Consider the following 13,938-nt stretch of genomic DNA (forward strand, 5'->3'; position numbering starts at 1 on the left):
CTGAAGGCGTCTCTTTTGGTGTCATATTGTATTGCCTGTGCTAAGAAAGTTCACACAAAGACCAAAGAGCACAGTTTGTGAACTGCTTAGAGATGAAGCTGCCTGTTAAATTGACACTTTGTCAGACAGCACTGAGTGTAGATGGATATCTGACATGGCTGACCAGGTAACAGACTAATAACTGGAACAGGTGAAAGACATCTACTGAACAGTTGGAGTTGCAGTTGGATAACAGCACAGATGTAGCTAACACAGCACAGATGTCAGATTTACTGGAGATGGAGGGTTTGTTTTATTCTGCAAAGAAATTCAGGGGAGGACAACAGCTCAGGACATATTTTCAAATCTTGGATGCATTCATGAAGCCAAATTTCATTGACTGGTCTTATTGTGTGGGCGTCTGTACAGATGGCACCACTGCCATGTCAGGCAAGCACAGCGGAGTCGTCATGTTAATAAAGGCCAGAGCTCCAAATGTCATGGATACACACTGCATACTTCACAGAGAAACACATGTCACACAAGGAATGGAGGATGAATTGTCAACAAGTGCTTCAAGATCTTGTTAAAGTTGTAAATGCGTTAAAATCATTTAAATCATTGTCATTTAAAGCACATGTTACAAAGTTGTCCAAATCAGGTTTCTTCCATTTTAAAAATGTTGGGAAATAAAGACACTTTCTAAATAAACAAGATTCTGAGAAATTAATTCATGCATTTATCTCTAATAGGATTGACTACTGCAATGCGGTGTTCACTGGATGTTCAAACTGTTCTTTATACAGCCTCCAGTTAACACAAAATGCTGATGCAAGAATTATTACAAGAACAAGAAAATACGAACACATAACTCCAGTTCTTAAATCCTTACACTGGCTCCCGGTTAAGTTTAGGGCAGTTTTCAAAATCCTCCTTTTAACATATAAATCATTAAATGGTCGAGGTTCGGCTTACTTGTCTGCACTTATCATGACTTACAAACCAGATCGCACATTAAGATCTCAAGATGCCGGTCTGCTTATGATTCCAAGGATTAATAAAATAACAGTGGGAGGTCGAGCTTTTAGTTACAGGGCCCCTAAACTGTGGACTGGTCTGCCTGCTACTATAAGAGATGCCCCTTCGGTCTCAGCTTTTAAATTCCAGCTGAAGACTCACTACTTCAGTTTAGCACACCCTGACTAGAGCCGCTGATTAACTGTACAGACTGCATCTCTGTTGTTAGTCATTAGCACTTAAACATAAGTAACATGATAGTTAGAATTGGATACTAACCCTCACTTATTCTGTTTTTCTTCTCTGTACTCAAATGTGGCACTTGGTGCCATGGCCCACCTGCCAAGTTGTTTTGCCTGCCTAAGGTAAAGTCATCCCTGATGGAAGATCACAGGAATTGTGGGAAGGAGGGGTCCTTTCATTAGATTGGCTGGCCCAACGCTGACTCAGCTGTGGAATGGCCAATTGGGGGAGGCAGCTTAATGGATGAGGTCTCCAGGACTCTAAACAAATCCCAATCGTATTATGTGATATTATCTACTGTTAAATTCTGCTCCGTACTTCTAAAATTTTTATTTTTATACTGTATTAAGGATTTGTTCTGTTCTTCCATTTTTTCCTACAAGGTTTTCTTTTTTTGGGAGTTTTTTCTTGTCTTCTTAGAGAGTCAAGGCTGGGGGGCTCTCAAGAGGCAAGGCCTGTTAAAGCCCATTGCGCCTCTTCTTGTGTGATATTGAGCTACATAAAAATAAATTGTATTTTATTTTATTGTATTATAAATAGTATGAAAGCACAGCCCCTTAACCACAGACAGGCTGTTTGCCAAACTGTGCAGTGACAGTCTTGAAAGCCTTCTGCTGCTTTCGGTGGTCCGCTGGCTGTCTCACAGGGCAGTTTTACAACAGAGAACTGCGTGAATTTCTTTCATCTGAGAACTTCCAGTTTGCCTGCTGTTTTGACAGCCACTTGTGGGATCTGAAGCTTGCGTATTTGGCCGACATATTTCAACTTTTAAGTACCTTGAATCAGAGCATGCAGGGCCGCGGTCACAGCATACTTCATTTGTAAGATAAAGTTTGTGCATTTATACAAAAAATTGCATTTTGGGAGAAAAAGCTAAACAAAGGAAATACTGTAATGTCCCCGATCCTTCACCAGGTGCCAGGAACATCCAGTGTGCCTGCAGACCTACAGTGGTCCTACCTATCATATCGTCACATCTGACCCACCTGAAGGAATACTTCAGGTCCCCGAGCTGGACAATCGTCATTTAAACTGAATCAGAAATCCATTTGACTCCTGAACTGAAGAGGATTGTCTTGACTTGAGGTGAAGTTTGAAAATACAATTCTTGGCCATTCTCATGTCAGAATTTTGAAGCAATCTCAGAAGCAAACACGCAGTATTGAGTGAAAAAGCCGTCTGATACCTCTTAGCATTTACAACAACATACCTGACTGACGCAGGTTTTTCTGCATTGAATGTACTGAAAACAAAAAACAGAGCACGGCTACATGTGGAAAATGATTTGAGATTGGCTCTAAGACAGTTGCAACCCAGAGTGGGCAAACTGTGCAAGAACTTCCAAGCCAAATGTCTCACTAGGCCTTTCGTGAGTTTTATATTTTTCCATAATGAAAGTGCTTTGTTTTATAGATTTTAGTTACCTGCACTTAACAGGCCTGTAGAGAAGTTTATTAAAGACTCATGGGTATGTTCTTTTTTGGATGGTGATAAGTAGCGAGTCCTCAGCCTAAGGGGACCTTGGCATGAAGAAGGCTGGGTACCCCTGCATTAAAGCCATCATGTTTAGTTCTTTGTCGCATATCCCTCACATGCAGTGACTGCTTGAAGTCTACAATTCACAAACATCACCAGGTGCTGAGGATCTTATCTGGTGATGCTCTGACAAGCGTCTCATGTGGCCATCTTCAGCTCCTGCTTGTCCCCTTTATGTTTTTCTCTTCAGCATATGGAAGTCCTGCTCAATTAGATTTAAATCAGGTGACTGGCTTGGCCATTCAAGAATTTTCTATTCTTTAGCTTTGAAAACTCCTGTGTTGCCTCAGCAGTCTGTTTGGGGTCATCCAGAAAGGCATTTACTGGACTTTGAGCAGATCAGATGTTTCTACACACCTCAGAATTCATTGTGCTGCTGTTGTCAGCAGTTCCTTCATCGATGAAGAGGAGTGTGTCAGGACCTACATATATGCCCAAGCCATAACACCACCCTCTATAATGTTGAACAGATGAGGTGGTCTGCTTTGGATCTTGGGACGTTCCTTATTGTCTGCACACGTGGCTCTTGCCATCACTTTCTTTCGTCTGTCTACAACTCCTTTTCCCAGAATTCTGCAGACTTTCTGAAGTCCTTTTCACAAACTGTAATCTGGCCATCCTGTTTTTGTGGCTAACTAGTGGTTTGTATCCTGCAGTGTAGCATCTGGATTTCTGTTCATGAAGTCCTCACCTGATAGTCATCTCTGATACATCCACCTCTACCTACTGAAGACTCTTTCTGATCTGTCAGACAGCCATTGGGGGCTTTTTCTTGACCACAGTGAGGATTCTTCTGTCGTCAGCAGTGGAGGTCTTCCTTGGCCTACCAGTCTGTTTGTGATTCCTGAGCTCACCAGTGTGTTCTTCTTCATGATATTCCAGACAGTTGATTTTGGTCATCCTAAGGTTTTACTGACATCACAAACACAATGGCTTCTTTAATTTTTATTGGCACAGCTCATGTTGAACAATGGCAGCTACAAACTCCAAACAGTAGAAGCAAGCTGAGGTATCTTATGAAGCCATGAAACACACCTGAGACATCACAAACACCAATTGTCCCAAATATTATGGTGCCCTGAAATGGGAGGACATCATGTAGACAAAGTGCTGTGACTTCTACATGATGTGACTGAAATGTGTGCAAATCCCCTTAATGAAAGTCTGAATGTCCACGTTAATCACGCCTGAATGTTTTGCTTTGTAGTTTTAAACTGTGGAACACAGGGGGGCACCAAGGACCCCAAACATTATGGAGGGCACTGCATATGCTAAAGAGTTTGAGTCTCTCAAGAACAGAGAAGCCATTCCCAAAGGCAGTGCACTAATACATCTTGATCCCTGCATAGACGTTCAGAGTTGGAAGTCGTATTAGTGAAGTTGAACTTTCTCTCAAAGAGGAAACCCCTCTGTTAATCCCTGGAAGTCTTCATGTTGTTTCTTGGTTAGTGCCATTACCACGAGAAGACTGAACATCAAGGATGTCTCTTCACTGAAGGAGCTCTGTGTGTTGTTGGTGCAAAAACTGTTATAAGCAGAGTCATATTTGATGTGTCATTTGCAGGAAACTTTGTAGCATATTTCAAATGTAGAAGATGGCTGACTTACCAGCAGTAAGTACAGAACCTCCCTTTACTAATGTAGAGCTTGATGTGTTCAGTCCTTGTACTTCTGGCTCACATCAGACTTGAGGAGGTCAGGCAGACCAGTAACAGAGGGCAGTCACATTTACCTGTGTGAGTATCAGGGTGGTCCATGTAGTGCTGGTCAAATCCATGGACACTTCATGTTTCATCAGTGCCTTCAGATGGCTCATCTCTGTTAGAGGCTCGGTTAACAGCATTCGCTCAGATAGAGGGACTCAATTTATTGGAGCGTTCAAAAAGTTATGAATGACATCAGACCTTAGCATTGACTTTATTGAAGGATATTTCTCTGAACATTCCTGGACATTCAACCATCCACATTCTTCACACATGGCAGGTGTGGAAAAGCATCATAGATGTGACCTGGAGGACACCTGACTGAACATTTTTATAATCAGGGACAGTAAGACTCACTCATGAGTATCTCCTAAGTTTCATGGCTTACATGACGGCTAATATGAATGCTAGACCCTGATGACCCAGAAGACCCACAGCCACTAACTCCGTCCACACTGCTCACCCAAATGGATGTCATGTTTTAAGCTCCTCCTGGTAACTTCAATACAAAAGACGTGCACAAGGGACACTGGAGACAAGTGCAGTGTTTGGCCAATGGCTTTAGGGACAAATGGAGGAAACAGCACAACTCTACTCTGCAGTCATGTAGTGACTGGTAAACTGGAGAGCCGACATTAAACCTGGAGATGTGGTCCTAGTGTGGAACTGTCAGTCTAAAGACACGATTAGACCCCTGGACTGATAACTAGAGGGGATCCTAGTGGAGATGGCAGAGTCTGTACAGCTGAGGTTAAAGCTGGCAAGGAAAGTGAAACCAAACGTTACAACAGGCCAGTATCTGAACTTGTTCTCATTACTTCATCACAGTCATTAAGAGTGATGTATGTGATATCAGGTGGGGGTCATGTTTGTAAAGATAGTCAAGATATATTTATTCATATATTAATTATTTTATTATTGTCCTATACTGTTGTGTTTAATGCTCTAAATGTGTGAGCCTCGTGATGTTTGTCCTTCTTGAGCCGCCATACAGAGGGGCGGTCCCAATGTAAATTAGTGTAACTATGGCAACTACACACCTTCTTTAGGCCCAAGTTCATCCTGCCTGTGTAGACCTTTGGTCACATGATCAGTAAGGTCCTATCTGTACCAGCTCACCGTTATGTATTACTATTTACAGTTCAGAAGCCGTTAGTGAGCCGTTTGTTATTTGTGTGCTGCTCTTCACTTGTCACTCCGCTGTGTTTGGATTGTTTCACTTGTCTTTGAGTTATGGACTCTTTGTTTCTTCACTTTGTAGTTTCCCGTCTGCTCCTTGTTAATAAGATGGAGATTCGTACGCCTCGTGTCAAGGTGGTCTGCAGGATGATAAACTGATAAAGGGGGGAGTTCAGCTGCCTGAAGGTCTATTAAGTCATAATAGTGAGGTCAGAACATCTACAGAGACGATAACTGGGAATAGAACTGGAATCCAGGATGGGACAACAGCACTGACCAGTGAGCCACCAGTTCAGACAAATGAGGCACCAGAAAGAGAAGAAGAAGAGAAAACACGCAGCTTGAGACATCTTGGGACTTGTGATTTATCCTGTTACTAAATTATAAAATGATCTCAGTCTGATTAATTCTTTTAAAGTTGACTTTTAATTTCATAATAAAACAAGTTCTTTATTATATTACTGACCAACTTCACTCTTGGGGTATGAAGACACACTTTGGACTGTCATCATCGTAAAGCAGGGTGACAACATGGTGGCACAAGTGACGATTCAGTCTGTGATTCACAAGTGTAAAAAGCTCTTTGTAAATCGTAACACAAATTGTTTTGCTGATGTGGTGTTCTGTGTCCTGTGCCACGGTGACAATGATGGAGCAGACATGACAAGACCTCAGCAGAGAACTCAACACGGACTTCGTACTTTTGTGTATTCTGTCCACCTAAAGGACCAAAGATACACTCAGGGAGGATGAAGACCACCAAGAACATAACCTCACGTTTCTGACTAACTACCGGACCACACTGAACACCTGCTGACCACTGCTGATGGTCCAAGTGGCCCACATGCGGTGACTTCCCTGTCCTGTGTGACTTTGTGGTGTCTTCTGTCACCTTGTCACACTGAAAGACCTCGACATTTAACTGTTTAAAGATCCAAGGAAGCCAAAGACTCCTGTGACGCTGCTCTACCATAAAGTGACAACGAGAGGAGGCTCCAGTGACACGACTGTCATCATCAACATGTCGTCATTGGGAATGTGACACCACAGACTTGGCAATGAAACACAAAACCTGAAAACTGAAATGTGTGGTGAACAAAATGTCCATTGAGAGGGAGTGTGGCTGAGGGTCTGACTGCATTAAAAATTGTTCTTAAAATTATAATCAAACTTAGATTGTGTGACTCAAATGGACCTTAATGCTAAAATGAACAGATAACAAGAAGAGCACTGAAGGATTTGGTCACATTTCTAATTCTATTCATGACCACCAGAGGGCGCCATTTACACACATTGATTTTATTTTTATTTATATCTTTAAATAGATACTTATGGAAAAATCAGCACATGTCATCAACATTAAAGGCATTCCCATAATGCTGTGCTTTTGGACTGAAGACTCGCCTTCCCCCTTATTCATTGGTCAATAGTCCTGTCTTCAGTTCAAAGTGTCAGTCCCATGTGACTTGCAGTTCCTGTTAGTGACATGCGCTGATTTTTCTAGAAGTATCTGTTTATAATACGCCTGAGTTTTACACGTTTTGAGTTTATGACTGGATAACCGACTTGTGGATGATGAGACACAAGTAATGTGAGATTTTATTATCTCTTTATTTAATGGACGTGTTCACATCATTTGTTGTTGTGCAGCATTGGTCACCATTGGCTGTTCTTATATCATAAACTTTTGACGTTAATTTTTCAGCCATCACAACAAACTACATTGGAGTAATAAATATAAAATAAATCATTTTTGAGTGGAGTAGTCATTTAAGTTTATCTCAGGGAGGCACGGTGGCACAGTGGTTAGTCTGGCAAGCATATTAGCAGATGTGTCCATCTCCTTCAGGGTCACTTAGAAGACCACCACACCAGTAGAGCCCACTCAGAACTGGTTCAGTTTCTCCTTCCCCACTGATGTCACTGAATTTCACTGAGTTTGTCAAAGTCCCCGATCATTTCCATGATTTTGCCCACCTTGAGGTGAAGTGAACTCAGCGGGGTCCTCTCATCACTCCTCACCATTCAGTAACAGATGTGATGGCGTCACAATATAACAAGAGGCCTCTGAAGTCGGTGTGTGACGACACAAACACAAATGTGCTCTGGTGCTCTGCTTCTTCAGGTCTTCATCTTCAGTTTAGAGACAGAAGACTCACAGCAGTGGAGACTGGTAGCAAAGTGACAAGTGACACTGCAATGGCTACTGCGAATTTCATTGATGCAGCACTCAGCAGGACCATCCTGTTTGTTACTGAGATTTGGGCAAATTGACATGAAAAGGTCCAAGATCTCCAGCTGAGGGGCAGCCACATTCACAAATGGAAGTCAACTTGTCATCTCAGAGCAATCAGAAGATGTGGACAATAAAAAAGAAAACAGCAGAGAGCCTGAAACACACGAGACATCTTGTCATCTAAATCAGAGGAGCGAATGAAAAGATCTGACTTGACCTGAGACCACTGGGGGGCTACTTTATGACTGAATTATGAAATCAATCATTGTGATTTGTAAGTCACTTTGGATGGAGGTTTCTGCCACAACTCAAGGACTCATCTGAAGGGTGTCAGTGAAGTACACAACTGTAGTTAAAATCTAAATGTGTTTACAGTACGTTGTGATCTGTCCTTGTGCCACTAGGTGGGGATAGCGAGGTGTGGAAAAATAGAAAAGAAAGGAATAGAAACGAGAAGTTTTAGATAGATAGATAGATAGATAGATAGATAGATAGATAGATAGATAGATAGATAGATAGATAGATAGATAGATAGATAGATAGATAGATAGATAGATAGATAGATAGATAGATAGATAGTTTTAGTCTTGGTAGCTGCTTTGTATTGTTGGTTAAATGTGTAGTCTGTGGACACTGAGTCTGAGTCTACATCCTGACAACTTAACACAATAATTATTTTATTTAGGGATGAATGGAGTCTTTAATATTAAGAATACAAATAAAGAAAAAGATAAAAACAGACAGCCACACAAATCAGTGGGATTGATGTTTAAATGAAGAAATGTGTGGACATGAACAGAATTAACAGTGGAATTTGAAATCCAACAATTCTCCTTTTGTGTTTATCAGGCTTTTTAAACATGAAAGTCACATAAATCTGATCTTTTAATACTTTAAAGATAAAAATACAATATTTCCTCAGACACACGTCATTGAAATTACTTTTCTTAAAAAATCAAGTAGCTTAAGTCTTGACATAACTTTTCAAGTTTTCTTCATCTACACAAACAAGAGCATGAAGTTCCATCTAATGACATATCTGGGTGGCCTTCCTCAAAGTCACACCTCACCTGTCACACTTTGTTCTGCTGCTCTTCATTTTCTGTGTCACGTATTTCACTATCTGGGTGTGAAAATTCAACATACAGCAAAGGTTTTATTCATTCATGTTGAACCTGACGGCTTCTTCTTCCAAAATATTCCTCCAAGAAAGAAGAAGATGAGCAAACATTCAAGTTCAGGTTTACTGACAAGTGTGCAGATTACAGGAAACTCTGACCTGTCTGCTTGACAAACATAAAACATCATGTTTAGAGTTTCATTAACATGAAAGAAAGTCAAAGATACAAACAGTGAGACCCTGACATGTGTGTGGTGTTGTGTGAAGACGAGAGCAGTGAGTGTGATTAGTGAGAGGAAGAGCATGAAGATCACGCTGATGACACGAGTTTATCTACAACTGCAAAGTCACTCAGCAAATCTCCATCAGTGACGTCAACTTTCATACTGCAGGCTGATGTGTATTTGTAGAGGCTTCTGTTCAACAAATGTAACTTTATTATTATTATTATTACTATTATTATTAAGCCCCCAAGTGGCCCAGTGCCTCACAGCTCCAGACTTCAAATCCCATCATGCTCAGCGTCTCTGTGCAGTTAGTGTGTTCTCCTGGTGTCACATGACTTTTCTCCCAGTTCTCGCAGTTGCACATCCCCTGGTAACTGGTAACACCAGACAAACACACTTGCAGCTCTGTGCCTGACTCTATTTGAGTACATTTATAAATTACAAAGTGACATTTCTGAGTCTCACATAAGCCTTTACACTCAAATGCACAATAAATAAACTGATTCAGACGAGGACAGGATTAATGAATTTGGGTCCATTTGTAAGTACTAGGGTGTTGTACCGTGTTAGCCATTATGAATGTAGAGAAAAGCCAAGCAAAATGACACCTTTTACTGGCTAACTAAAAAGATTACAATATGCAAGCTTTCGAGGCAACTCAGGACCCTTCTTCAGGTAAGATGGGGCCTGAGTTGCCTCGAAAGCTTGCATATTGTAATCTTTTTAGTTAGCCAGTAAAAGGTGTCATTTTGCTTGGTCCATTTTTAATTATTTTAATTACACTTAATAGCCACAAGAGGGTGCCATTCACACACAATTCTGAATTTTGATTTCTGTGAAGTCGTCCATTTTTTAATTCTTTTTCTTCAGTTCTTTTCATCACGTCTAGCACTCTGTTCATGAATTAAACTTATTATTGTCATTTCTGTATCACACTCCGACTCCAGCACTGCAGCAGACCACCTGTGTGTGTCACTGAAATGACGCTGAGTTTCAGATTGTGAGGTGGACCCTCAAAGAAGTTCACGAGAAGCCATTTTATTACAGAGGACACCTCACTGATGTCGATGATTTATTTTTTCTTTATTTTCATTTCTGTTTTATTTCATTTCATCACAAACTCATCTCAGTGTTGATGAACTTCTCACAGACTTACAGTGTTGTGTATTTCAGTCCACGTTTAACAATAGAAGTATATAACACTAGATAGGAATTCATGTTTGTCTGACTGGTGGTCTCGTAGTAGCACAGTGATTGGTGGTCCGGCCTTCAGCTCTGGTGTCGTAGGTTGGTTCTTAACCGTGTTGCCCCCTCCCACATTGACAGCCCCCTGTGACCCTGAATTAGATAAGCGAGTTACAAAATGGACGGTGGTCTCGATATTCAGGGTCTCAGATTTCTTCTACTCATCTCACACTCTTCATGTCCTTTCAGTCTTTAAATGTCACAAAGAGGGCACCTCAGGGTCATCAGGACTGACCATCAGCAAGTGACATCACACAAAGACTGAAGAAAACCAATCCAGTGCTGTGGAGAACACAACCATCTTTGTTGAATTCCTCTTTGAATGTCAAATTAAAGACGCACACTCAGGATTTCTGTTCATTCTCAGACCCTCAGATCAAATTATAAAGATTCACATTTGATTATGGAGCCGACGCTTTGATCCGACGCCATTTAAAAATCCCAAGTGTTCAGTCCTGATGTCTCATTAAACACAGAAATCCTGAAAATGAAAATCAGACGAGCAGCAAACAGCAGGACACCTCAGGGGGGCTTTGAGTTCGGTGGTCTGATGTTAAAGAAAGTCTCCATTGGCTTTGTGCTGCTCTGACCTGACACAGAGATGGACAGATGACATTAATACTGAGGGGTCAGTGTGTGCGCAGGGGGCAGATGACCAGAGGGGCCGCATTTTTACCACCGTCATTAGGTTCAGGACTGAAGAACGGATAGAGGGGCTCAGTGAAGGAGTCTGTGAAGGTGTAGAGGTGAGAGCGGGACTGGGCATTGTAAAAGGAGACCTGACCTTCATCATAGTCCAGAAAGACCCCCACTGTCTGGGGCTTCACTCTCAGTGGGAGGTGGAGAGGACGGCCAATGTTAGCTGTGTACTCGTTCTCATTCCTCAGCCACACAATCCAGTATCCATCATATGGTGTCACTGTAATCCCCCCCTTCCTGTTGACCGACTCTCTGGCGACTCCTAAATCCCACATAGTCTTCCCCCCGACCTCCACCTCCCAGTAGTGTCTCCCTGATGTGAATCCTTCTCTGGCCAGGACAATAACATAGCGGTCAAACCTCTTTGGATTGTCCGTCACTCTCTGTCGTGTGTCTGTGTGTCTCACTTCTTTCCCGTCTTCAGACACAATGAGATATGGATGTGCAGTCTCAGGGTCAAAAGTGACATCAGCTGAGGAGAAGAAAGAAGAAAAGAGGAAGACGTCAGGAAATCAGGGGACTTGAGGAAGACAACAACACATTTACACTCCTTGAAGGACCTGAACATTAAAAAGACAAAGACGTCAAACAGCTCGTGTTCACTTCTCACCTTTGAGTTTTTATTTCTACAAACCAAAGCCCACCAAGCCCCTCGTGTGTCTCTTTGTGTCACTGCTCGGCCCCCCTGTGACCTCTGACCTCCTCCACTCGCCTGTCTGCCATTTTATCTTCATTTAACCCTAAAGAGCCTGATCACCACGCTGTGACCTCAACAGCACAAGAACGGCGACATTTTAATAAAAGACGAATCACACAGCGAGGATTTGTTAAAGACACAAACAAGAAGACCACCAGTGAGGCCTGGCACTCGTTCACAGACTCACCAGCAGCTCTCAGACTTGTCGTCACTAACCTGAGGGTCTCATGTCCCCCCTGGCCTGTTGTCCTCCTGTTCCTGTCATTCCTGTCCACTTTGATTCATTTTGTTCTGCTCTGCTCTGCTCTGTCGGTAATTCTGTCACTTTTCTCGTCCTTACACTGCGTTTGTGGCCTTTTATTTAGCAGACCCCCCATTTTATGTTTCTCAGTTCCTTGTCAGAAGTGACAACGGGGGGCACTGAATTTATGACACAGAATCTAACAACACAAGATGGCCGCCTGTCAGTGATGAGGATGAACTCAAATACACAAGTGTCACAAGTCATCAGTCAGCAGGGACACCATGTGACCGGTCAGTACAGGTGAGGGGGGCTTTAATAAGGAGAGGGGGGCCGAGAGGACATACAAGGTGATGACAAAGGACAGAACAGCAGGACAAAACACAAAGTGGCACTAAAGAGGGGACAGCACTGGACACTGAGGGGTCTGAGAATGGACAGCGGGCCCTGTGAGGACTCAGCAGCACTCAGTTTACTTTAAAAAGTGCAAACGTTGTGAGTGAAAACCTCAAGTGTGTCCTCAGTGTTGTCATCTCACAAATACTTCAACATCGACATGCTGGAAATGTAGAAAATTCATGGTGGGCCTGAGAAAGGGTCTGCACTGAAACACAAGAGGGTCCTAAGTGACAGAAGGGACAACATGGAGTCTTTTAGTAGCAGGATTAGTGACAATGACACGCAGTGCTAATCGGTACGAGACCACCGAATCAAAATGACCTTCTGAGAATAAAGTCTACAAGACAAACGAGTGTCCTTTGTACCGAGGAAGACATCTGAGGAGTTCTGTCTGCACGAGGAGGGTCCGTTCTTTAGTTCTGTCTTTACTGACTTGTCTGATGTTCTTGAAACACAAAATAAAGTAATGTCCGCCTGCCAAGGAGAATCCAACTATTAATGACAGAGGATTGTTTAGGGAACTTCATAGGAATAAGATAACTAGCGATATTCAAAGAGACCACCAGGGGGCAGTAGAGGCTGAGGTCTTCCTGTTCCTTAACTAGCAGCTCATCTGCCTTTAAACATACAGAACAAGCAGCCATCCATTGTCATAACCTGCTGATCCAGGGCAGAGTCGAGGGGCACAGCAGGCATCAGGGCAAGGCAGGAACAACCCATGGACGGGACGCCAGTTCCTCAGCGGGCAAACACTCAGACACACATCAGGGCTAACTGAGGGTCACCGGACCACCTAACCTGCATGTCTTTGGAGCACACGGAGGAGACCCACACAGTCACAGGCACAACATGCAAACTCCACACAAGGAGCCCCCAGGATGTGAACCCCAGTGTCCTTACTGTGAGACGGCAGTGCTACCACTGTGTCACCATGTCACCCACACAGAGGGACCTCAGCCATTAACTAAGACCTGGGGGACAGTCACAGAGCTCACAAGGTGCTGCTTCTCATGGTCATGAAGGTGACACGTTTAACATGAAGACACAAAGACTAAGACACAGAAAATGAGAATTTCATCCTAAGGTCATGACTGGCTTATCAACCGTACCTGCTGAGCTGTGTATTCTCCTCCATTCTGTAAAATAATAAAGAAATAAATAAACTTAATGAGTCCAATAAAGAGTGAGACTTCAAAGACCCCCAGTGACCCCCAGTTCAAATATCGTACCTGCATTTGTGACGCGTTGTGACTTTTCTGCAGAAGAAGAGAGCTGCGTTACTGAGTGAATAATCAGGTGGGTCAACTTAAAACATCATCTCTTCAGTTCTCACTCACAACTTTCATTTACTTTCATTTTTCTCTTCTGAAGTCTTAAAATATCTTTACATTTCAAATGTCCTTTCATAAAGACCCCT

At 42.5% G+C, this 13,938-nt stretch overlaps 1 protein-coding gene and 1 long non-coding RNA gene across 5 annotated transcripts in view; both read right to left on the bottom strand.

Moving 5' to 3' along the window:
- Positions 1-13,938, bottom strand: part of LOC114641362 (butyrophilin subfamily 1 member A1-like) — a 994,484-nt gene that overhangs the window by 967,163 nt on the left and 13,383 nt on the right. For 3 of the 4 annotated variants that reach the window (XR_007934785.1, XM_051926436.1, XM_051926438.1), the window contains exon 8: positions 13,751-13,777. Coding sequence is in view for 3 of the 4 variants with exons in the window: in XM_051926436.1 (XP_051782396.1) it covers positions 13,751-13,777 (27 nt within the window). In the remaining variant the exon portion in view is untranslated. Of the gene's footprint in view, positions 1-11,075; positions 11,657-13,630; positions 13,658-13,750; positions 13,778-13,938 lie in introns of all 4 variants that reach the window. The other variant, XM_051926437.1, reaches the window with a different exon arrangement.
- Positions 8,647-10,693, bottom strand: LOC127527485 (uncharacterized). The gene is made up of 2 exons (XR_007934791.1): positions 8,870-10,693; positions 8,647-8,839 (listed from the first exon to the last, which is right to left on the bottom strand). It is a non-coding gene; the product is annotated as an uncharacterized LOC127527485 (long non-coding RNA).

This window comes from Erpetoichthys calabaricus, chromosome 4, assembly GCF_900747795.2.
Source record: "Erpetoichthys calabaricus chromosome 4, fErpCal1.3, whole genome shotgun sequence".
Taxonomy (NCBI): Eukaryota; Metazoa; Chordata; class Cladistia; order Polypteriformes; family Polypteridae; genus Erpetoichthys; species Erpetoichthys calabaricus.